Below are 21,771 nucleotides of genomic sequence, written 5' to 3'. Positions count from 1 at the left end.
TATGTTGTATTTCCATGAAATAAAAAATGTTTAACTGAAAAAAAGGAAGTTGTATGTGTGACCTTGGTTTTCGGTAGGTTTAAGCTTAATATAGGCATTCAATATATCTCTATGTACAAATTATGTACAGTTTAACACAGGCCCATTGCCCAAAATAAAATAGACAGGATATTCAGTACCAGATACACAATTGGCAGTGGAGAGGATTTGAATGGGCCCCTTAAAAAGCACAAATGTTAGCATATAATTTAATATTTTTTATATTCTTTTAAAATACATGTGTTCTTCTAAAATATTTTAGACACATTAGCAAAACAATTGCTATTTTCTTGTATGTAGGGAGCCTATTCCACCACATGTAATCAACGTTTTCAGCAATTATGAATGAATATAGTGAATATATACATATCATTTCATTCAAGAGGACGCCTTTAAGAAACTACATGCATTAAATATATGTATGAATCCATTGTATATATTATATCTATATTTCTATATTTGACAGGTAGTATAAAAAACACTGGCATATTTGAATTTACATGAACATCTGAATCAGTGATGGGTTGGACCATAGACATATGTCTATGGGTTAGACAGGAAGTGCGAGACGTGACGTCACGCAGTTCTGAATTCCTATTGGCCACGCGTACGCAAGTGTGCGTAAGACGTTATTTTGAAATTTCAGCGGCGGAGCGTCTGTTGTTGTGTGTCTTCGGGAGCTGCGCTGCAGCCACAACGTTACCGTTTTTAAGTTTAAAGGTACTCATACAGCGGAGAATGTCTTTTTCAAGAGCCCCTTTGAAGAGGTTCAACGAGCACGTAGGTAAGTGACGTAAAAAACCCTGGAAAATAGTACGTCTGTGCAAATTAGCCACTTACGCTAATCTGCAGTAATTAACGCTAGCTGACAGCCGACTGCTAAGCTAGGTCTGCTCTTCATTGTAGGTTTATTAAACTTTAAAAGCCAGTAAAACTAGATATTTGAAACAGAAAGTGGCGCTCTTTACTTGACATTGTAGATAATCTATATTCATATTCATTTATGTTGCTAACATTGTATCGCTGTGTGAAGGTTGCGCCCCTGCACCGGGTTCCTATGACATTAAAACTGTGGACCTGAGGGGAGCAGCGTCCTTCGACAAATCTGATCGATTTAGACTTCTTAAAGGAGGTAGGTAAACACTTTATCCATTATGCAACCCGTAATAACTTTATCAAAAACTCACTATTAACTTCCTCTCTCTTTGTGTGTCCTCAGCTGCTGGGGCTGCTCTGCGACCACCCTCGCCTTCCAGAAATGTCTTTGCGTCTCCTGTCCGGAGGACTATGTCAGTTGATGGTCTTGTACGTCTACAGTATTTTAACATTAGTTGTACCACATAGAAAACTTCGCTGCTGACCTACGTCATCTGTGTCTATGATAACCCTTTCCACTGTCTCCTGTCAAAACTCAGGCTGAAGGTTCAAGTGTGAAAAAGGAGAAGAATGGCATGACGATGGAGAAGAAGCAGCAGAAACTTTTGGAGAAAGAGGTACATTTCATCTATGGAACATAGGTGTCATATGTTGAATACATAGTGCAGTCTGTTTACTCTTACACTGCTGGTGTTAAAATGGTTTCCATTACTGTGTATGTTAGAGTAATTGTTTAAGCTTTTGTCTCAGATCCGCTCCTTGGTGCAGCAGCGGGGCGAGCAGGACCGTCGGTTACTGACCCTGGAAGAAGAGCTGAAAAAGGTGGAGGCCAAGCTGCTGGCTGCAGTCAGGGAGAAGACGGGCCTTGCAGCCAATGTCACCACACTCGAAAGGCAACGAGCCGAGCTCAAGAAAATCAACGAGTTCCTTAAAAACAAAGTGTGTTTTGTTTGATTATCTTTAAGCTTTACACATGACATATGTGTTAGATAATAAAACCATTGTTGATTGTATCTTTATGTAGGTTTCCGCTGACACTAGCAAAAAGAGAATCAATTCTCTCACAATGGAGTTGATGGAGGCTAGGAACATTTTGGATGCTAAAAACAAGGTATGACTTGTCGTGCACTGCTCAACTACTTAAAAATTAGGCAGACTTTGTGAATACAGTTCTGACTGCAGTAAATTGTGGTTGTATAACCTTATGGTTAATGTGTGTGTTTGAATTCAGGAGTTGAGTGTCCTTCAGATTAACACTGAAGGCCAAATGAAGGTGCTAGAAACTGACCTGCAAGCTGCCAGAGATACTGTCACTGCCCTGAAGGAGAGGAATAGAGACTTGGGTAGGATTTATTGTTATACAGCTACTGGGATGTAGTGTTAGCAAACGTGAAGAGGAACTAATCAGGGTTTTGCCTTTTTATAGAGGACCTGCATCAAGTGACGAAAACCCAGAATGAAGAGCTGGAGAATGAAAATGCTCGGTTACGTGGTGAGTTGTACATGAATGTGTTGAATTGTTTGAGTAGACACGTTTTGCATCTGTGTACTCGTTATTGAATCCTAAGCTCGATTGCACACAAAGATCCATGTTTGCTCCTAGAATCACAGATACCACTGATACTGCTTAATGTAACCAACTACAATTCTGTAACTTTCTAGCTGTGATACATGAGCTGAGGGAGGAGATCAGTGTATTACAGGGATACCTGGATGCTGCCAATGACCAGATCCAGGTAATACTTGTATAAGAAGCAGTCTAAAGTTGAAGGATATGCATGATTGTTTATTGTGTAAAAATGAAAAGATTATTTGTTTGTGTGTTTATAGGATCTCCGCTTGAAAATGCAAGAAAAGACACAGGAGAATGCTGCTTCTGGCTCTCAAGAGGAAAAAATTAAGTAAGCAATTCTTTAATGCATACTTCTAGAGGTTTCTCGTTTGTATGCATATTTATACCCATGTGTTGCTTCTCCACAGGCAGCTGGAGACCGAACTAGAGCAGCGCACTAGTGAGCTAGAAACTGCTCAAGATAAGCTAAGACAAAAAGAACAGGAGGCCCATGAATTTCAGCAAGACCTCCAGGCATCAAAGGACGCTTTACTTGAAGTGGAAAGAATGTTGGAAAGCAAAGAGCTGGAGCTGAAGTCTTCACAGAAGGCAGTAATTGATATGGAGGAACACATAAAGGTGGCCAACCAAGAAGTTCAAGACTCCCAAGCGGCAGTCCGTCAGCAGGAGGTGGAGCTCATTAGACTAAAGGAGGTGCTCAGGAGAACAGAGAAGGAGCTGGACGAGCGAGTTGCACATCTCGAACAGAGGTGTCTATTCTCAGAGGAAGAGAGAAGTATGTTTCAATAGCTTTCTTAATTTCAAATGCACAATAATTAGATTGTTTTGTGTATTAATTGTGCGTGGATATTTTGGTGTTAGGCAGGACTCAGGAGGAGGGCCTTCGTAGAGTGGAGGAGTTGAAGAAAGAGCTGAACTTGCTAAGCGAGGCTAAAAAAGATGAGGGCAACAGACTGAGTCAGCTACAGCAGACACATGCTGCACTGACTGTGGAGCTGACAAAAGAAAAGGTTAGACGGGCTAACAGTGCTCACACTGTTTACCAAAAGTTTAGTGTGTTGATGTTCATGCATTTTAAAATTTGTTTACGCTTTCTACAGGCACTTGTGGACTCCCTGTCTGTGCTAGTGGAGCAGGAGAGGGAGGAGTCTGAGGAGCAGTTAAGACAGCTAAAGGAGGAGATGGAGGAGGTGTTGGGAGAGCTTGCCGTCATGGAGGAACAGGAGCTTAAGAGGCAGGAGATGGGAGAGAAGAGTCAGGAGGAAGTCCAGAGGTTGCAAGAGGAAAACAAGGAGCTGGAGAGACAGCTGAGTGATACCAGGGCCCTTTTAGAAAGGTGAGCCAAAGGTCAGACACGCTCAACTTGCACATCCAAACACCTAAACACTAAGCACAAAGTTATCAGGACCAAGTTTGAGTCTTGCAACACAACACTTTTATGGATTTGTTGTCATAGCCTGCATGTTACTATTTAGACAGCTTGGCAGGATGTCTCAGCAGACACCAAACATAAACTAGAGAAAAATAATTGGGGTAGGCGGTCCAAGGCTGATATAACCCAGTCAGGAGGTCACTGTCTATTTCTGGTAATGACCAAGTTGAAGTTTGCAAGTCACCTCACTACTATATCACTGATGTGTGGAGGCAACAGGGCACGAGGTAGGGAGGCGGTTTCTGCTTTTATTTGACAGGTGAGAGTCGAGATTGACAGTTCAAATATGACAAAGTGTTTGTTGGTCTTGTCATTCAGTTATTTTCTGATGATAGCAAACTTTTGATGAGCACTTAACAAGACCAGTGATTATTCCGGAAGTTGATCAGGTGTAGTTCAGCAAAAGATGTCAAAAGAAGTCCTGAAATGTGAGTTTGCAATTTAGGTTTAAAATTTAAACAATTTAAACACTGCATCTGTGTGTTTGTCATTTTTAGTAAGAGCAGTGATGTGTCAGCCACAAGAGAGCTTCAGGAGGCATACACAATCACACTGAGCAAGATGGCAGATATTGTCACCGAGCTGGAAAGGTGAGGACTTCAGTGTATATATTTCTTAAAAGTCTGGGTGATTTCGCTTTAAATTTAAAATTTAGCATGTGTTCACTGAATGTTTCACCTTTCAGCACCAAAGAAGCTCTAAAGGAGGCAAAACAAAGAGAGGGAGAACTGGAAGCAGAGGTGGAGAAAGTGAACCATCAAATGAAGGTGGAGATCGACAAAATGGTGGAACAAAAACAGGAAGAGATCAAGAGTGTAATGGGGAGGTTTGAAGAGCACCGGGAGAGACAGTTGGCTGAAGAGAAAGCCAGGGAGGAAAATTCAATGTATGCTTGCAATACACTAATTATTTTCATGTAATTGTCCCTTTTGCACCTTCTTATATTCCTGTTTTTCTTGACTTGGTAGAATGTTGCTGGAGGTGCAGGATCTCCTTGCACAAAGAGAAGAGGAGATGAAGGCTGCAGATGTGAGCCATGCTGCTCAAATCAATCAGCTACAGCAGGAGCTGCTGCTGCAGACAAAAGAGAAAGAAGAGGCACTGGGGCGACTGGAGGAACAGAGAGGTCAAAGTGAACTTGTAACTCGGCTGCAAAATGAGAGGGAAAAAGCCCAAAAACTGCTGGAGGAGGTCAGCCGGGAAAAGGAGGAAATAATGGAACAGCTCCAGCATAAAAGAGAGGAGAAATCTCAAATTTTGACAGCTCTTGAGGAGGGAAAGGGAGCATTGGAGGCTGAAAGAAAAGACCACCATGAGGTCAAGTCTGAGGTGCTCAGGCTACAGGCAGAGCTTGACAAAATAGACAAAGAGAGGAATAGTCTGTTGTCTCAAGTACAAATCATAGAGCAAGCCCGACACACTCTTGAAAGTCAACTGAGCACAACTGAACAAGACAGAAAACGGCTTCAGTCTCGGCTGGATGTGGTTGAAGGAGACGCCATAAGCCTCCATGCCCAATTAGAGCTTATGGGGGAGAAGTCACAGGCTCTGCAGCACAAGTTGGAAAAGGAACAACAAAACAGACAAGCTCTGAGGGAGCAGGTGAAGGTACTGACTCAGGAGAAGGTCACAATGCAGTGGGAGATAGAGGAGCAGCGGCAGGAACTCCAAAAACAAATAACTGAAGCAGAAGAGAAGAGGTGAGCACAGCTGTATGTTTTACGTGCGATCTTGTGATGTTGTATTATCTTACAGTTTGCTACAGTTTAAACTCCCTTTCTCCACAGCTCCACAAGTTCAGAGACAGAGCACTGGAGGAAACAGTACGAGGAACTAATGGCTAAAATCGGGCCATTCCAGGTCAGCCATTTTCACATATTAAATCTTACAATGGCCCAGATGAGCTTAAGTGCACCAGTGAGTGTGCCCATTAGCAATAGCAAAAATTGCTTTGTAATGTACGAGGTGGTGTTAGTGATGAACTCACAAATGATCAGCTTGAGTTAATAAATACACGAGTTAAAACCATCTAAGTGTTTATGTTGTTATTTGCCCACAGGAACAGCTCAATGCTTTCGCAGCGGAGCGAAATGCACTTCTTAATGAGAATGGGGCAAACCAGGATGAATTAAACAAATTGGCTGATGCTTACGCTCGCCTCTTGGGGCACCAGAACCAGAAGCAGAAGATCAAACATGTAATGAAGCTGAAAGATGAGAACGTCTCCCTGAAACAGGTGAAATATGAGAGTGGCACCGCCATCTGTTTCCCAAAACGCACACATTTTGTCTTAAGCTTGAAGTGCCTGCGCTCAAGCGCATTTCTTTCTCCTCCCCGTCTGTGCGTGCATATGCGTGTGTAGGAGGTGACTAAGCTTCGGTCCCAGGTGAGCCGTCAGAAGAGTGATCTGGAGCAGCTGAAGTCAAAGCTCCCGGGTACACCTCGCCGCAGGTTTGATCCCAGCAAAGCTTTCCAACACGACAAAGAGAACAGGCAAACTGAAACCAACTGAAGCTCTTATAGAAGGTGAGCAACAAATCAGAACAGAACTCAGAAGATCTAATAAAAATTGGACCACTTCTATTCATTTTACTTTTCATGTTACTAGAGGCATTTGCAGAAATCTTTTGTTTTTTTTGGTGTGTGCAGTTTTTCTGTTCTGTCTGGCTCCCGACTGACAAATGACCTTTCTAAGGTTTGGTGGTTTCAGCAACTGTCTTTTGTTTGTATTAGTAACATATAAATTCCAAACTGTATTCCCACACTATGATGTGTTACGATATTGTTTTAACTCTAATTTGATTCTTGAAAGAAATGTTTTAGTGCAAATTGTACAGAAACGGTGTGTAAAAATACGGAGATGAGTCCATGTCCTCACTGATTACAAACGATGGTGTAATGCATTTTATTCTTAACATATTTTTTAGCAACATTAGCATTTCTTTGGGTAGCAGGATGAGTAAATCTTTTTTTCCTTTTGTAAATAAAGACATATCTTAATACTCTTCTTTAAAAAAAAAAGAAGCATTGCAGAAATTCATTTAAATTGCCATTTTTTGTTTAGCCATGTCTGTCCTTAGCCAGTAGAGAGCACTCTAGGACTGCAGCCACAGGTTGGATCACTGCAAAAGGCCACTGCAGCACATGTTTTAGCCACACTACACCAGCTACAAAGAACACAAATGCACGTCTTTGCAGAGAGGAGTTATGGGTCATGAAGCTTTATTTCCTTCAGTTGATAAGACATAGCCAGTAAGTATCAGGCCAGAAACTGACTTCAGGACCTTTTTTACAAGCTATGAGTGGTGCTAGTGGTGGAGTAGCGAGTCAGTTGCAGTAGGCCTCCAGGTGGTAAATGCTGCATGGCTTATGGCAGCACTGCTCCACGATGCCTCTCTTCACCTTGGGCTCATAGCGGCCAGACAGAGCTCTCCACAGATGTGGCTCCTTTCTGGCACTTTTAGACAGGAACCCTTTAAAGTGGAGAAAGTTTCCATAGCCCAAAGTTAAGTCTTGATGCTGCTGTGTAAGCTGGCAGTTTCCAAAAATGCCATTTACGGTTCACATTCTAATGGAAATGTAATGGCTAGTTTAATCTGATCTCCCCAATCCATTTAGTCTTGTAAGTCTCTCCTTCCAGAGTTATGATGGCGATCTAACAGAGGCATATCATAGCACGCACCCCATTTGTTAACTTCAAACCATCAATAGTTGTTTGAGGTGAAAGATCCAAATAATGTGTTTTGGGAATAACCTAATTTGCCATTTACGGTTTTCACATGATTTGTGATGAATGGATTTGTCACATAGATGTTGAAAGCAACAGTAAGACACCAGCAAGCCCAGCCACACCACTGACTTTAAAGGAGGGCCGAGAGAGGCTTTGCACATTAATGATGGCTCCAAAAATACATAGAATTAGATCAGTGAAGTTTACAGTAAAGTTTCCTCCTCCAGCTAGTTTGCCTTTTTTATTAGACTGAGCCTATAAAAATGATGTGTAAAGACTTTAGAGACACAAAGCCAGACTCTGGGCATGCTGTTCCTTTCTAAACTCCTACCATCAAAAGGAAAAGTAATACTTTACAGCATTCTACACGAGTCAAGCAAAAGTAAACGAGCCCCAGTGTTTATTGCAGCCTTACCGAGCAGATGTTCCAGATCTCGCTTGTGGGGTCGGTTCGGATTGTAGAAAAATCCCCGCTCTCCACACACAAAGTACAGGGCGTCCACCAGGTGGGAGCCACATAGGTGTTGAACGGGGTTCGGGGACACCCCTGGAGAGTGGAGCATGAGCAGTAACAGCATGGACACCACCCATGGTACCTTGGCCATAAGAGTGAGACCTGTGGGACAGAGAGCACAAAAAAGAAAACTTTACACACAAACCAGTACGTGGCAGATCAAATTTTTATTATGTTTCAGTGTACAGCTGAGTCCACCTATCAATACTTAACACCCTTAGGCCAGATGGATGAAAGTTGGAGGATCAGACCTTTTTTGATGACACTCTGGCATTACAAGACCACTTTCTTTTAATAACTTTAGTTGTAGATGCTCCTGTGAAATTGTAACAGATAGCTCTGAGCCAAAAAAGAGGCAACGTAAAAGGCACATAGCAATACCCTAACTCCAAAATAAGGGCTTTGAAGTGAGCAGACAACTGAATAATTCATCCTTTCATTGGAATTCAAAGGCAATGAATACCCACGATGAAACAAGGTTTGCAGGAGGATCATTGTATGACATCTGTCTTCAATCTGTGAAGTGTACAAATTAGCACAGGTATGAGCTGACAAAATGAAGATGAGGAAAAACAAGTAAGATCTGGATGGTGGTGACACATGATGCGGCACTGAACCTGGGAAAGAGTTGGATACTTTTTTAAAATCATACTTTTAATGCCGCACATTTCGTGGTCAATATTTACAACCAGCATTTTAGACAACCATCCAAAGTTATGTTACTTTTACACAGGCTCCATTGAAGTAAATGGAAAATTGATTTTATTTTGATTCCTTTTGCTTTACTTTTATCCCCAGCTGAGCCTTACTTTATCTAAGCCAGAAAGCATACCAGTAGCTCCTCCAGAATCACCAATGTGGATTCTGTCAGTGTCTCCTCAAGGTCAGTCCCCCAACTTGCTGCCCAGCTTGGCAGCTATAGTTTTTAAGATCGGGAATGATTTGTCAAGATTACAAAACAGCTATTAGTTAAATCCCATTTCTCACAGGTTTAAAGATCAGCTTCTGTTTCAAGGTGAAAAACATATTTAGCAGTCATTTAGAAACTATATAGACATTTTTTGTGGACATCTTATAGTGTACTGCAGATTATTGGATTGAAAATGAATCATTTTAACAGTGTCTTTAACAATGCACCTGTGCCAGGCATTACAACATTGGCAGAGCGCTCTATCAGGCCCGCCACTCCTCTATCCTTCTTGGCCTTGTGCCAGGCTCCTTGGCTCAGTAGATTGGCTGAATTATAGATCCAGCCTGTGATACACTTTATTTTCATCCTGGTTATTATAGACATAAATTTTAACCGTTTAAATCTTGAAAGAATACAGAGAAACTTGCTTACCTGTGTCCAGGCCTCAGTGCAGCAGAGCAGCTTGTGGTTACAGATGAAAAGGGCCAAGGCCACTTGGGCTATACAGGTACAGAGAACATCTCCACTTGGCTACCTTTCTCCTTTATAGCTCCCTACCTCCACCTGGCCTTTGTCAGCCTCAGCGGAAAACTCTAAGGTCCTCTCATTAACACCCTGACCTGTAAGCATGCTGAGCTGCTCTTCAGTAGCGCTACGTCATTTAAACTGAGAGATGACCAGCAGCACTGGGATAAAGTTGAGAAGGCAGTCACCCAGAGCGATACCCCCCTCAACCCCTGCTGTGTTGTGTCCTCGCTGGCCTTGTTCACAGGCCAGCAGACAAACACCATATGTCACCATATGTTCCAAGCTCATCAGTGACCACCAGTGGTGTGTTTAGGCACTGTCATGTGGGAGAAAATGCATCATGAGAGATGCATGATGGACTCACTGGAGTTTCTTCTTTCTATTATGCAAAGATTAAGTAGACACTGTTCATCATGGCCACTGCTAGAGTGTGTGACATTCTATGACATGACGTGAACCATAAACAATGGATTTAGTATGTGTGTATTCTAGTATGGTGCAGAATTCCACCGGAGGAGTTTCATTTATTGACGGTCTGGCATTAACCCTTTACTTTGAATGCATGTTTGATTCTATGCACAGATAATGTGCAATATGATGACAATACATGTGATAATGTCCAAACAAAAAAAAAATCTTTTTTATTTGTTTGTTATCTATATTGTCAATAGTAGTCCACTGCAGTCATATAAACCGAACCATTGCATTGGTGTATCATTGACTTGCAAAACAGATCTAGCAAAAAACATTCAAAGTAATTTCTTCCATCCTACAAATCTAAAATGCATCATCAATCTTTTGACAAAAAGTTCGTCTTCTGCGTTACAAAGGTTTGAATCATCTCTCGGCAGCAGCTGTTCTTTAGAATTTTAGTGCGCCTCTCCGAGGGTGAGCCAGATTTAGATGAGAGGTGACACACTGTATAATTTTATATCAAATGATGACTCAATCGTCAGGCCCTGGGGATGAGGCACAGCTCGGTACACCCCGTAGCCTGTGTTGTGTTATTTAACTTCAAAACAAGCTACAGTAGAAACATGAATATATGTATTTGAGTTCTTTAAGAAGTTTAGTATTACTTAATCCTGTTATTGAAAAAAAGGTTTTATTTTTCCCACAACTATCTTTAATAATTAGCGCAACTGAATGTTATATCTCAATTAATCCATTTGAATCAAACAGTTTCCTTCCAACTGTCAGACAAAGACAAACATCATGGTTATTAAAATTTAGTTTGTTAAACTATTATTTCTCCATGAGCCTCAAACTTGGCCAACAAAGCAGGGCAGTGTGACAAGCCGGCCTTACTCAGCTATTTATTCTTTTGCATTACTGGAGCCAACATGTTTCTAACAATTCTTCGGTCATTGCAGAACACACTAATTGGTCTATATCTGTCACACAGACCAGATCGTCACCTTCAGCCTACAATACAGAAAATTTTAGCTTCTTGTTTTTGCAGAGTCTCAAAATAATCAGCAAATAAAAATGAAATAATGTAAAAATGAAAAGCTCTTAAGCATGTATCTATGGTAAAAAAAAATCAGTCATCTAGCTCCTTTTTTCAGCTCAGGTTTTGACATACAATCTGTTCAAAGGTAACAACCACAAAAGCTGAAGTATAAAGTCAAAATCCTTAATCTTATTTATGCCCTTGATTTTGTCAGTAGCATTAAACTCACCCTCCATGAGAGGCATTAACAAGAACACACTGTCATCATTTTAACCCCACCTCCCACTGAGCCCATATGTCTCCAACTTCTTGTTCACTCACCAGTTTTTGACTTCAGGAAATGGAGCTACGCGTTCAGAAATATGGTCAGAACTATCCTACCAGGAGCAGGAGGAAAATGACTTCTAAAAACGTGTCACATTCTCCTTTAAGCTGCCATTTCATCTAAATGTAATCTGAAATGGGTTCAACAGCTACTCGCTCACCTTGAAAAAATATCCTGTAGACATCTAAAAACATATATTTTAGGCAATACTGAACTTTTTTACTGTAACCTGAAAAACTACCTTAATTTCTTCTGAATATTATCTATATCATATAGTAAGAAATTTGTATTATACAGCATCTGTGGTCCCTATTTTTAGTAATTTTTGTGGATGAGGCTGTGCATTGTTTCACACTCTTTGACTCACAGTGGACTGCGTGTTGACCATACTTGCTTGTGTATACATCTATGCACTCAAAATAGCAGATATAACACATCTGCGTCTGTTACCGTGTTATTTCTGTGTTGCTGTGTTCGCTCTGAGCTCAGCAAAAGATGGGATTTTCATTTCAGTGTCATTTTTCTAGTTCTTACTTTGATGGATTGATCTTCTAGAAAGGGATTTTGTTTCTGCCTTATCACTTCTGAAGGGGAAAAGGATGCGGTGGCTTTTTGAAATGTGACCCTCCTAACTGGGTATTACACTCATCAACGCACCAATAAGAAGTCAAATCAGCTTAAAATATGTAAGATCTGTCATGAAAACAGTTTAGGCTTGATATATGTGCCATTATCTATGTTAATGTGTGTTTTTTTAATGACATCACATGTCAGTTTAAGTCGACGTTTGTAATCTTGATCTAGCATGTGTTTTATCATAGATTTTATTTGGGTTATTTTAAGATTATCCCTCTAGAGAGAGTGAAGGCTCTGTATGGAAATTAAAACAAATGTTGTCAGAAATGACAAAGTGACGTTCTGTCAGGAAGGCGTGAAAGCAGGGCTGAAAAATTGTAGAAATATTATGGTGTAACAGTGTTTTTACAGGAGGAATTTATTTGCGTTCTGACAGACTTCAGTGATTTCTGCTTACTCCTGACCATTAATTCAGTTATTGGCATCTTATTCTACTTTATGAGGTAATTTGATACAAAAACAAGCCAGACAGTCAGAGCCAGAACATTTTCTTGCTCATTTTTTTTCCCCAAGAACTGCCAGAGACTAATTAACCCAAAGTTCAACTGCTTGTTCATTTATTTTCCACAAGGGGAATGAAAGCCTCTTGTAATGAGTAGATAGTAAAAGTCTTGTAGGTATTTAACAATTTTAATGAGTAATAACATTTTATTTTTAAAGCTGAAATGGTTTAATTCTTTTAAAGGTAAAACATGAGCCTCACATTAACGTCCATGTGCGTTAAGGTGGGATATGGTCACTGTGGAGCTTGATGCAGTTTCCTGAAAAGGAGAAGAAGGTCAGTCTTTCACTTCAAGCTAATGAAAGAGGGTCTTTGGAGGAATGATAAAAGGGGAAAAAGTGGGGAAGGAAGTTATCCAGCACCCTGACACGGTGATTTAAAGAGGTGTTAAATGTAGAACCAGGAAAGGTCCAACTTTGCCATGCTTTGAAACTCCTCCCTCGAGGGAACAGAGCAAGGAGCCGCGAACAACAGGCGCATCCTTTCCATCCCAGCTGCACGGCTTCTTCAAACATACACATCAAATAGCAGAGGACGAGCAGACGCCCTAGACATGCAGAGACAGACAGAAGTTGGGTGGAAAGTTGGCTGGGTCCCTAAGGTGAGGGTTGCATAACTCCCTTTTTTCTCTTCTACCGCGTTTGAGGAGATAAAAGGGAGTGAGCAGTTCAGCCTAGTGAGATGTTGTTAATCTGCTCTGATAGTGAGCCTTTTTACTCCCATAATTATCCCAGACTTTCTGAGGATAGAAACTGAGGAGACTTAGAACATCAAAAAATCGTTGAGTGACGCAGCAGACAACAGAAACAGCTTGGATCATTATGTTTTTATGTGAGAGTCTGAACCGTAAGAAAGCAGAAGTAATGAGACAGATTTCCATAAGTCAGCTCTGAGAAGTAGATGCAAAATCTCCATAAAGATTCATCTGTGTTTAGATGGAGCAAAGCTTTGAATAGTGAACGACTGCTGTTGAAAAAAAGGCCCTAAGTTAAGAGAAAACATCAAAAAAAAAAGTGTCATATAAAGTTTTCTGGCAAGGGCAAACTGTTTGGATCCTGGCAGGTCAAGCGCCCCCCACTTGTCATATGCAAACATTGTGTCATGCATGTATGCGCATACACATAAAAGACAGACTGGACACATCCTCCTGTTCCAGACACTGCCCTCCGTGTGTGTCATGGCCTGCTGGCTCAGATCCATGACAACACTGCATGGCGTTCTCAAAAATCACCCCCGTGTGTGTGTGTGTGACTGTGAGTGAGAGGGCTGCCCGGGTGTCTGTGCTCTCCTGTCCGGCCTGTGACAGTCGCTAATGCAGCACTCACCTCTGTCGTGACCTACTTTGCAATGCCACCTCTGTCCAGACCTCTACAGAACACACGCATTAATAATGTATAAAAAAGGAACTGCGCTCCATTGGTAGCTCGCACGCAGACACGTGCACACGGGCAGACATTTGAGCAGATTAGAATTAGAAGTTTGACAAGATGGGTTGGAAGGGGGGGGGGGGGGGGGGGGGCAGAGGCTGTATGAGCAGGGTTTGACAGCTGAGAAAATGACTACATGTTATAAATGTGACAAGTCCCCAAGAGAGAGGTGAGGCAGGACAGAATGATGGCCAGTTTGATTTTCAGCCATGAAAATAGATTTCTATTTAAACCCTCATGTGACCGGCCTTTTCAAGTTGAGCTCAGTGTGAGATGAGAGAATTTCATTTAGAAGTGGCGTTTTTCTAGTTTTTAGTTTGATGGATTGATATGAGATCTTCTTGCTTCTGCTCTGAAGGGATTTTTCTTCCAATCCAAACTGCATCTGAAGAGGAAAAAGGATACTGTGGCTTTTTGAAATGTGACCCTCACAACTGGGTATTACACCCTTCAATGCACCAATAAGAAGCCGTATCAGCTCTAAATGTGTGTGAACTCTCACATTTCTTACTAAAACGTCTTCATCTTGATGTTGACAGTATTTAAAATCAGTTTTACGGTTGCTAAGTAGCTTGGAGCTGAAAAACGACATCAGCATGTGATCAGACATGACTGATCAATACTACGTCCAACCAACCACAAAGCTTCTGGTTCCAGCTTACCATCCCATACCTGCAGATTCTGCATAATAATATGCAGATTATTGGTTTATCATGCTGCATTTGTGTGTTTTTATAAATTATAATATTGCTGATTATATACATACTGAGAGAAAGTTTTCATTATTGGGAATCACCTTGTAATTGCGGTGTAGGATAGATAAAGTTCAATCTGGAGGATTATAGCAAAGCAGTGTACAGCCATGGTGATTGGCTAAGTTTGTGTGTGTGTGTGTTTGTGTGTGTCTGCATGCACAAATCGATACGGCTGGTATCACCCAACCCCCACCCCCACCCCCCCATAGTCTGTCCCCCCTCGCTCTTAGAGATAAAGCAGAGAGAGCAGACCCACAGCCAGACGTATGAGTGGGATTAACAGCAGGCACTTATTTGGAGGAAGAAAGGAGTCAAAAAGCTAAAGATATAAGGATTTCAACACTTTTCATTATTTTGTGGTGAATGTGTACAGCAGGGTACTGTCAGGGGAAAAAGGTCAAAATCAATCAATCCAATGTTCTCTGTCAACCTGCCTCAAATTGCATATTGACTCAGTGTAACAGTCTCCAAACTGCTGGATTAGATGCATGTTGACAACTTTAATGCTAGAGTGGAGCTTTTCTGCAAGAGTATCTATACAGCGGTATTGGCTATCTGGGAGAGTTTGAGTTGATGTTAGTAAGCCTGAGTTGTTCATTTCACTCCTTCCTGTCCTATCTCTCCCTCTAATACTTTCTCTCACACATTGCGCGGGTGTAAATGTGAGTGAGGGTGCAGCGCTGGTGCTTGTGGAGCAGAATGCCAAACATGTCCACACTCGTGTGTGTGTGTATATCTGACACCTGAGAGTTATCTCGATCTGTAACTGTCTGCTTTCTGCAGGAGCTGTCAGTGCAATATATATAAATGCTGTGGTACTGGCAGAAAGGGGCTGTACATTGCCTTGTTGCCATCTGCTGGGTGCATATATAGCATGTTGAACAGGACGCACCAGCTTTGATATGTTGATGAGAACCTTTTATGTTGTGCGATCGCCACGTCTTTCTGAGAAATTTTGTGTGTGTGTGTGTGTGCGTACGTTCAAGTGTTTTACTCTTTGGCTCAGGAGAAGGAGGGAGATGCTTCAGATGTGTTGTCCTTTCATTCCAGAGGCCTCCTTTGAGGTAAGAGTATCCCATGGAAACTTAACATTTCATTGTGGCTTGCTGCAGATAAAGATTGAATTATCTGTGTTCTCCGTAAATCCCCATTCAATTTTTTTTTTAACAGGGATGAAAGATTTTGTCTGTGGTGCCTGGGGAGCTGCGTACCCCGCTGTTTGGTAATATCTGAAATTAATTCCTCCACCCGTCCCAGTTGTGCCTAAACAATTCAAGGGCAGTGTTAGATCCTCAAATTGAGAATTTACTGAAAGGCCTTTGTACCGCAGCCAGTGATAGCATTTTTGTTTAACATAAATTCCATTTATCATTACTGTGTCCTCCCACAAACTGCTTCGTATTGCCCAAACGACAAATTATATGTGACGCTCAATCACAAGGTTTGTTACCCATAAATGAAGTGCAGGATAATTCTTTGAAGTGAAAGCAGAGGTCTCCCCTCTGAGTCGCCAACAAAGAAGGATTTCTAGTAAGAGAAGGCAGGGTGAGGCGAAAACAGCCAGGCTCTTTGTTAAAAACATGCAAGAATACTTCATTCTTTCCAGGCAGGGGGGAGCTCCATAATTCAACAGTATCTGGACCTTCTCATCTGCACAATATTTCTACTATACAAACACATGCACAAGCACCTCGTACGCTGTGTGCATGACCTTTGCCCTGGCTTAGAAGTCGGTTGCCATGAGGTGTGTGAAGCGTCCTGAATGCAGATTCTGCGTCTCGGTCTTTATTTAAACTGCAGATGTTATAAAATGTAGACCTGACTGATAGAGTTTGGCAGTTCTGCCTTTGGATGAGGTTATAAAAGGGCTTCCTTTTCAACTCTGAATCACATTTGATGGGTCTCTGGTGATTGAACCAGTAAGTTCATCGCAGGTCTTGTTGAAGTTTTCAACAACGTTGATTAAAATGGAAGTGATGCTATTTTTACTTTTTAGTTTTATTTATGAAAAAAACAAAGGTTTTGCAGTAGTGTGAATGGAATAAATGTGCTTGCTTGTATGTAGGCAGCTGATACAATAATACAATAAACAAATAACCTATTGGTTTTACACTACTGCAATGACTGACAGGTGGCAGTGGGGTGGATGGACACGCACTGGACAAAAAAAAAAATGTTGTCACCATTCGGCCATACATTTCTGCTTAGGTTTGTCTTGCCTTAAAAACATCATTGATGCTAGTGTTCATTTAAATGTCTGTGGTTCTTATTGCTGTTAAAGATTCCGCTTTGTTTACCAGATTGCTACTAATTTTGTGCATCTGCAGTTTTGAAGCTGTTAAATTGGCAACAGTGGTTTATTTTTTCCCCCTCAGTAGCTCTGCTTTAGCTGTCACCATGCGATAAGAGTGAACCAAAACACTTGTAGCCCACTAAGCTAAGAGATAAAAAAATGGGTTAAATTGGGGGTTAATTCTGTGTTTTTCACTTTAGAATATGCCTGTCATTTGCTTGGTGGTGTTGGTTAGAATGACACACTTGTCATGTTTGGACTTCCTGAGTAGGGTGACATCTTTAGCAGACAAACTTTAATAAAGTGTACTTTTAGAGATAATTACATAGGAAGTAAATGTTGTAGTTTTTTTTATGCATAGAAATCGACAACATAAAGAGAAAATAATAGACTTTCAAAGGCTTAATCACATATAACAGCCCACAGGATTCAACTCATTATGCTGCTGCAGATGTAAACAAGAACAAAAAATGTCTGAGGCAAGCAAAGAGTGAGGGAGGTAAAACTTTTCTCAAAGAGCAGGCTAAATATTAGTTCAAGGCTTTTTACGCTAACAACTGAAGCAAGGAGAGGGATTGAACTGTGACTCAGAGCATGCGGGAAGTTAAAGTTTCCATCTTGGAGCATTAAAACGAGCATAAAAAGAGCTTTGATAAAGCAAACAGATCCGATGATTTAGTGAGGCCAACCTGACTTGTTACAGAAGCAATCCTTCTAATAGCAGCTCTCTGATTTATTGCCCAGACTCTCCACAATAGAGACCGTAATGGGCTTTATTCATATTTTTATTTTATGAAACACGATGAAAGGGGTCATGGTGGCCATTAAGAGGATTAATGGTATGTGTTGGGTAAAGAAGATGCTATAAAGCCTTAAAAAGTTAATGCTGTCATCTGCGGACTGCTGTCCTGATGGCGTGGGAGGGGCCACATGCAGCTAATAGACATAATTCAGCCAGGTAATGTCAGATCACTGGAGGACAAGATGGATATCACTTGGCAATGTTATAGGGTGTGTCGATGTGTGCCGGCACATTTACACAGGTTATTTATGCTCCATAATGAAGAGCATAATGAAAATTGGACACAACTATAAATATGAGCAGGGAAAGTGTAATGTGGAGGATAATCATTGATGCAATTAAGATGTCGTACACATGCAGTGTGAGCCTGGCCTCCCCTGACTTTCTCCTCTTCCTTTCACTGAAGCTGTATTTTAACCTGAAACATCACATTTCATCAAGCGGGGAGGGAGATGTCAGCATAAATCTACCGGTCTTGCACGAGAAGGCTGACATTTTAAATATGTTAATGCCAAAGCAATAAAGTCTTTGGTTAATCTATCTCAGAGGTTATCGACGAGTATTATTAGATTGTTAGTGGTATTTCTTTGTCTTAATTGTTCAGTGGAGATTTCTTTGTGGACGCCTGTTTGCTGTGTTTACTGTCTATTAGCTTCCGCACATTCAGTGTGAAATAATGTAATGGGTGCTGCATTAAAGTGCCAAATCTCAGCTTTAATTTGAGCAGGCTAACGTCAATATTGAAAGCTGTGTGTGTGACATAAAGTGCTTTTAACACATAGTGAGAGTAGAAAAAGTCATTTAGAGTTGATAATTAGAATGTGATTTTCATCAATACGAGCAGTGAAAAGGTGACTAAGCAGGATAATACAAAGCATAAAAAAAGAAAACAGGAACTAAATTATAACAAGTAGCTGTTTTTCAAAATAATAGTTTTCAAAGGAAATGCTAAACAGTGTAGAAGAAGCACATATTTGTCTATTTTATTGTCTTTTAGTGTGGTGAGGGAAAATAACATCCTCTGCTTGTTAACACAGGCATGACAACACTGATTCATTTTACACCTAAACTGCAGTGATGAAGACCTAAAAAACCTCTGTAAATCCCCACAGCAGCGTACAGTGATGAAGCTTCAGAGTGAGTGTGTCTGGTGGCGCCTCAGATAAGGCTGTGCTCCTAAAAGGCTGCAGGTTAAACTGGCAGGTTCTTGCTCAGGGCTTTTGTAGTCTCGCTGGGATTTCCCTCCTCTACAACTTCATTGATTTGTAATTTGCCAATTAATGGCCACTTTCCAGTACTTACCCAGCTTGTTTTGTGTTAATTTTTTTGTTAAATGCTGCAATTTACAGAAACTCCCAATAACCTTTTTTAACACTATTGTTAGTCTAAAACATGAGACACAGATCACTTATTGGCTTTGGCCAAACAGAACTTGTGTCTGTATTTAGTTAACTTGAACAAATACAATCTTGGAGACTTAAAATCATTATTAAAGATGTTAGTGTACATGTTTCCTTTCAAATGATCAAGAAAGATGCAAACCCTTGATAATCCTGGAACAGAAGTTCTTGGACCGATGATACAAAAATCCACTGCCACAATCATGATGGGAAATGTGGTGAAAAAAAAAAACAGCTCCTAAGCCAAAGAATACCACCCCATCTGCCAAACATGGTGGTGGCTCTGCTATGGCTCAGGCACCAATGTCTGCCAATGGAACTAGAACACTGGCATTTATTGATGAATTCACTGCTGAAGCAAGCAGCAGCAGCAGGACGGATGCAAAGGTACCCAGGAGCAGTCTGCGTGCTCGCATTCAGCCAACAAAAAATCTATTGGACAATATTTCATCATTCAGCAGGACAAAGGACTGGCTGGAGTCAATTATCTCTGATCTTAATACAGCAGAGCTGCAGTTCTAAAGACTAAAGGTACAGAGAGCAGAGATGAAGGCCTTCCTGTGTGTCTGCAGAGCAGTAACTGCGTCCTAAAAACTGTCTGAATGTGTATATTTTGGTTCTCTGTCAGAACAGTCAGTGACGTGAAGGAGGAGGAGGAGAAGTGGTCAGAAGATACAGGAGGAAGAGAGATGGAGAGGGATGAAAAAGGGAATCCAGGAGCTGAAGTGACCCTGTGGACCAGATGCTGATAAACTGCCATTGCTGAGCGCTCTGTCAGCTCTGGCTCTCATCTGTCACTGTCATCCAGCTGCATTTCACCCTCCTCTTCTTATTTCTCTTCCTCCTCCTGCATCCCGTCTCTGTGATACTCACACCAATCTACAGTAGATGTCGGCATCGTTTGTCTCTTCACATCTTATTGCGCAGCTTAAATCTCTGTGTGAAGATTTTCTTGTTTTCTCAGTCAGTAATGTTCAGCTCGTGGGAGATGGATCGCAGCTGTAGCTATTATTTTGACGCCCTCAGACAGGCATGAGATAGGTGTGGAGGCTTACACCTGAATATATTTAGATTTCCCCTCTCTCCGTGCAACAGTTTCCTCTGGCATCATATAAAAGGCGAGTTGTACTCAAGGTTTTGTATCAGGGTGTATGAGAACGGGGGCCATGTTTGGGGATGGAGAGGACATCGGCCGCTGTGTTGGACTCTGCAGGGTGATGGAGGTGGAGATGGGTGAACGAGTTTGGTTTGTGGTTGGTTGGTATTTCTGATTACTTCCACTGACCAGTAACACAAGGACTGGAAAAAAGTACAATATTTAAGGCGCACTGCGTTAGCTACTGTGCTAGCTAGCAGGATAGTTAATGCAGCTTCATTTTCCTGTTATATGGAAAGTGGCCACCAGCACTGAGGCTGTGTGTGACAAAGTGAGAATGAAAGGAAACAGGAATTATTCAAGAGGCACTGGATTATTTAATATAGATTATCATATAGCTATCAAGAAGCAACTGCATCTTCTTTTAACATTTTTATAGGTTTAATAGTTAAATTACTGCCACCTACTATGACTGAGATATGACATAGATAGATAGATAGATAGATAGATAGATAGATAGATAGATAGATAGATAGATAGATAGATAGATAGATAGATTTTTCTTTTCTTTTCTTTCTCTTTTCCCTCACCTTTAATTCACCAAAACAAAAAAAAATCTAAGATTAGAATTTGATTAAACTCCCTGTTTTGATGAATGGTACCCATGGCACTGAAGTGACAGGGAATGCTGTGTCCTTGCTCTGCAGCAGGGGTTGGGCAGATATCCCTCAGGTTAATCTGTCTAATAGAAACTATTCTGGCTGTCACAACTAGGCGGTGCTCGTTCTGATGACTTTGTTCTGTCCCCTTCTAAGTGAGGACGAGTTTGAGTTTTCACACATTGGGAGGGAGGACGTTCGTAGGTAGAGAGCACATTGCAGCTCGCTCTCTCTCTCTTTTTTTTTGACAGGCTGTTTGAGAACTTAGATTCAGGTTTAGCGGCTGAAAAAATTGGAATAGAAAATGCATTATGTCAATGAGGGTCCTCACAAAGATAGAAGCACAACGATGTGTGTGTGTCTAAACTGGAGCCACATAGACATTGATTTGTGTTTGGTGGAACAGATCAAATTGTCCCCTCATGCTTGTACCCGCTTTTCCATGGCGAAGTGTGTATGTGTGTGTATTTTGAGTGTGTTTGTGTGTGCGTCTGGATTGTGTGTGACACATAGAGAGAGAGAGAGTGGCATCCTGATTCCTGGGCCAAACCCTGTCATTTTGTGCCTGTCACATTCTGTTAAGTGTAGCTCACACTCCTTCCTCAATTCCCCACATTCCCTCGCCGCCTACGACGTCGATCCAAACGCTCATAAACAGCATCTCTCAAAATGGCATCCGATTCATTACACCCCACCGCACACAAAGAAGGGAGACTCCGCACCCACACACACATATACAGCAGTTTCTGGTACATTGCCACATCTTAAGCTTAATTTCCCTCACAACCTGACAAGACTTTCTAATATTTTATACACCAGGC

At 41.3% G+C, this 21,771-nt stretch overlaps 2 protein-coding genes across 2 annotated transcripts; one reads left to right on the top strand and one right to left on the bottom strand.

The window, feature by feature from the left end:
• Nucleotides 1-777: 777 nt before the first annotated feature.
• hmmr (hyaluronan-mediated motility receptor (RHAMM)) lies at nucleotides 778-6,867 on the top strand. The gene is made up of 19 exons (XM_028416077.1): nucleotides 778-823; nucleotides 1,073-1,171; nucleotides 1,259-1,344; nucleotides 1,455-1,532; nucleotides 1,666-1,854; nucleotides 1,940-2,026; nucleotides 2,147-2,258; nucleotides 2,342-2,407; nucleotides 2,578-2,651; nucleotides 2,746-2,816; nucleotides 2,896-3,263; nucleotides 3,350-3,498; nucleotides 3,589-3,824; nucleotides 4,418-4,510; nucleotides 4,606-4,806; nucleotides 4,889-5,620; nucleotides 5,708-5,780; nucleotides 5,980-6,156; nucleotides 6,283-6,867. The coding sequence occupies exons 1-19, from the start codon at nucleotides 778-780 to the stop codon at nucleotides 6,430-6,432; spliced, it is 3,087 nt and encodes a 1,028-aa protein (XP_028271878.1). The 3' UTR covers nucleotides 6,433-6,867.
• A 380-nt stretch (nucleotides 6,868-7,247) lies between these two features.
• On the bottom strand, nucleotides 7,248-9,440 carry insb (preproinsulin b). The gene is made up of 4 exons (XM_028416925.1): nucleotides 9,344-9,440; nucleotides 8,668-8,673; nucleotides 8,066-8,266; nucleotides 7,248-7,393 (listed from the first exon to the last, which is right to left on the bottom strand). Exons 1-4 carry the CDS (start codon nucleotides 9,438-9,440, stop codon nucleotides 7,248-7,250), a joined length of 450 nt encoding a protein of 149 aa, XP_028272726.1.
• Between the last annotated feature and the right edge of the window lie 12,331 nt (nucleotides 9,441-21,771).

This window comes from Parambassis ranga, chromosome 10 (assembly GCF_900634625.1).
Source record: "Parambassis ranga chromosome 10, fParRan2.1, whole genome shotgun sequence".
NCBI lineage: Eukaryota > Metazoa > Chordata > Actinopteri > Ambassidae > Parambassis > Parambassis ranga.
This window is presented reverse-complemented; position numbering and strand designations above follow the sequence as displayed.

What these genes read in the sequence shown, in the direction of transcription:
- hmmr (XM_028416077.1), top strand. Translation starts at nt 778, where the DNA reads ATGTCTTTTTCAAGAGCCCCTTTGAAGAGGTTCAACGAGCACGTAG. An exon ending in CTGCCAATGACCAGATCCAG is followed by an intron (nt 2,652 to 2,745) that starts GTAATACTTGTA and finishes GTGTGTTTATAG; the next exon opens with GATCTCCGCTTGAAAATGCA. An exon ending in ACCAGGGCCCTTTTAGAAAG is followed by an intron (nt 3,825 to 4,417) that starts GTGAGCCAAAGG and finishes TGTCATTTTTAG; the next exon opens with TAAGAGCAGTGATGTGTCAG.
- insb (XM_028416925.1), bottom strand. Translation starts at nt 9,440, where the DNA reads ATGAAAATAAAGTGTATCACAGGCTGGATCTATAATTCAGCCAATCTA. An exon ending in AGATCTGGAACATCTGCTCG is followed by an intron (nt 7,394 to 8,065) that starts GTAAGGCTGCAA and finishes TCCACTTTAAAG; the next exon opens with GGTTCCTGTCTAAAAGTGCC.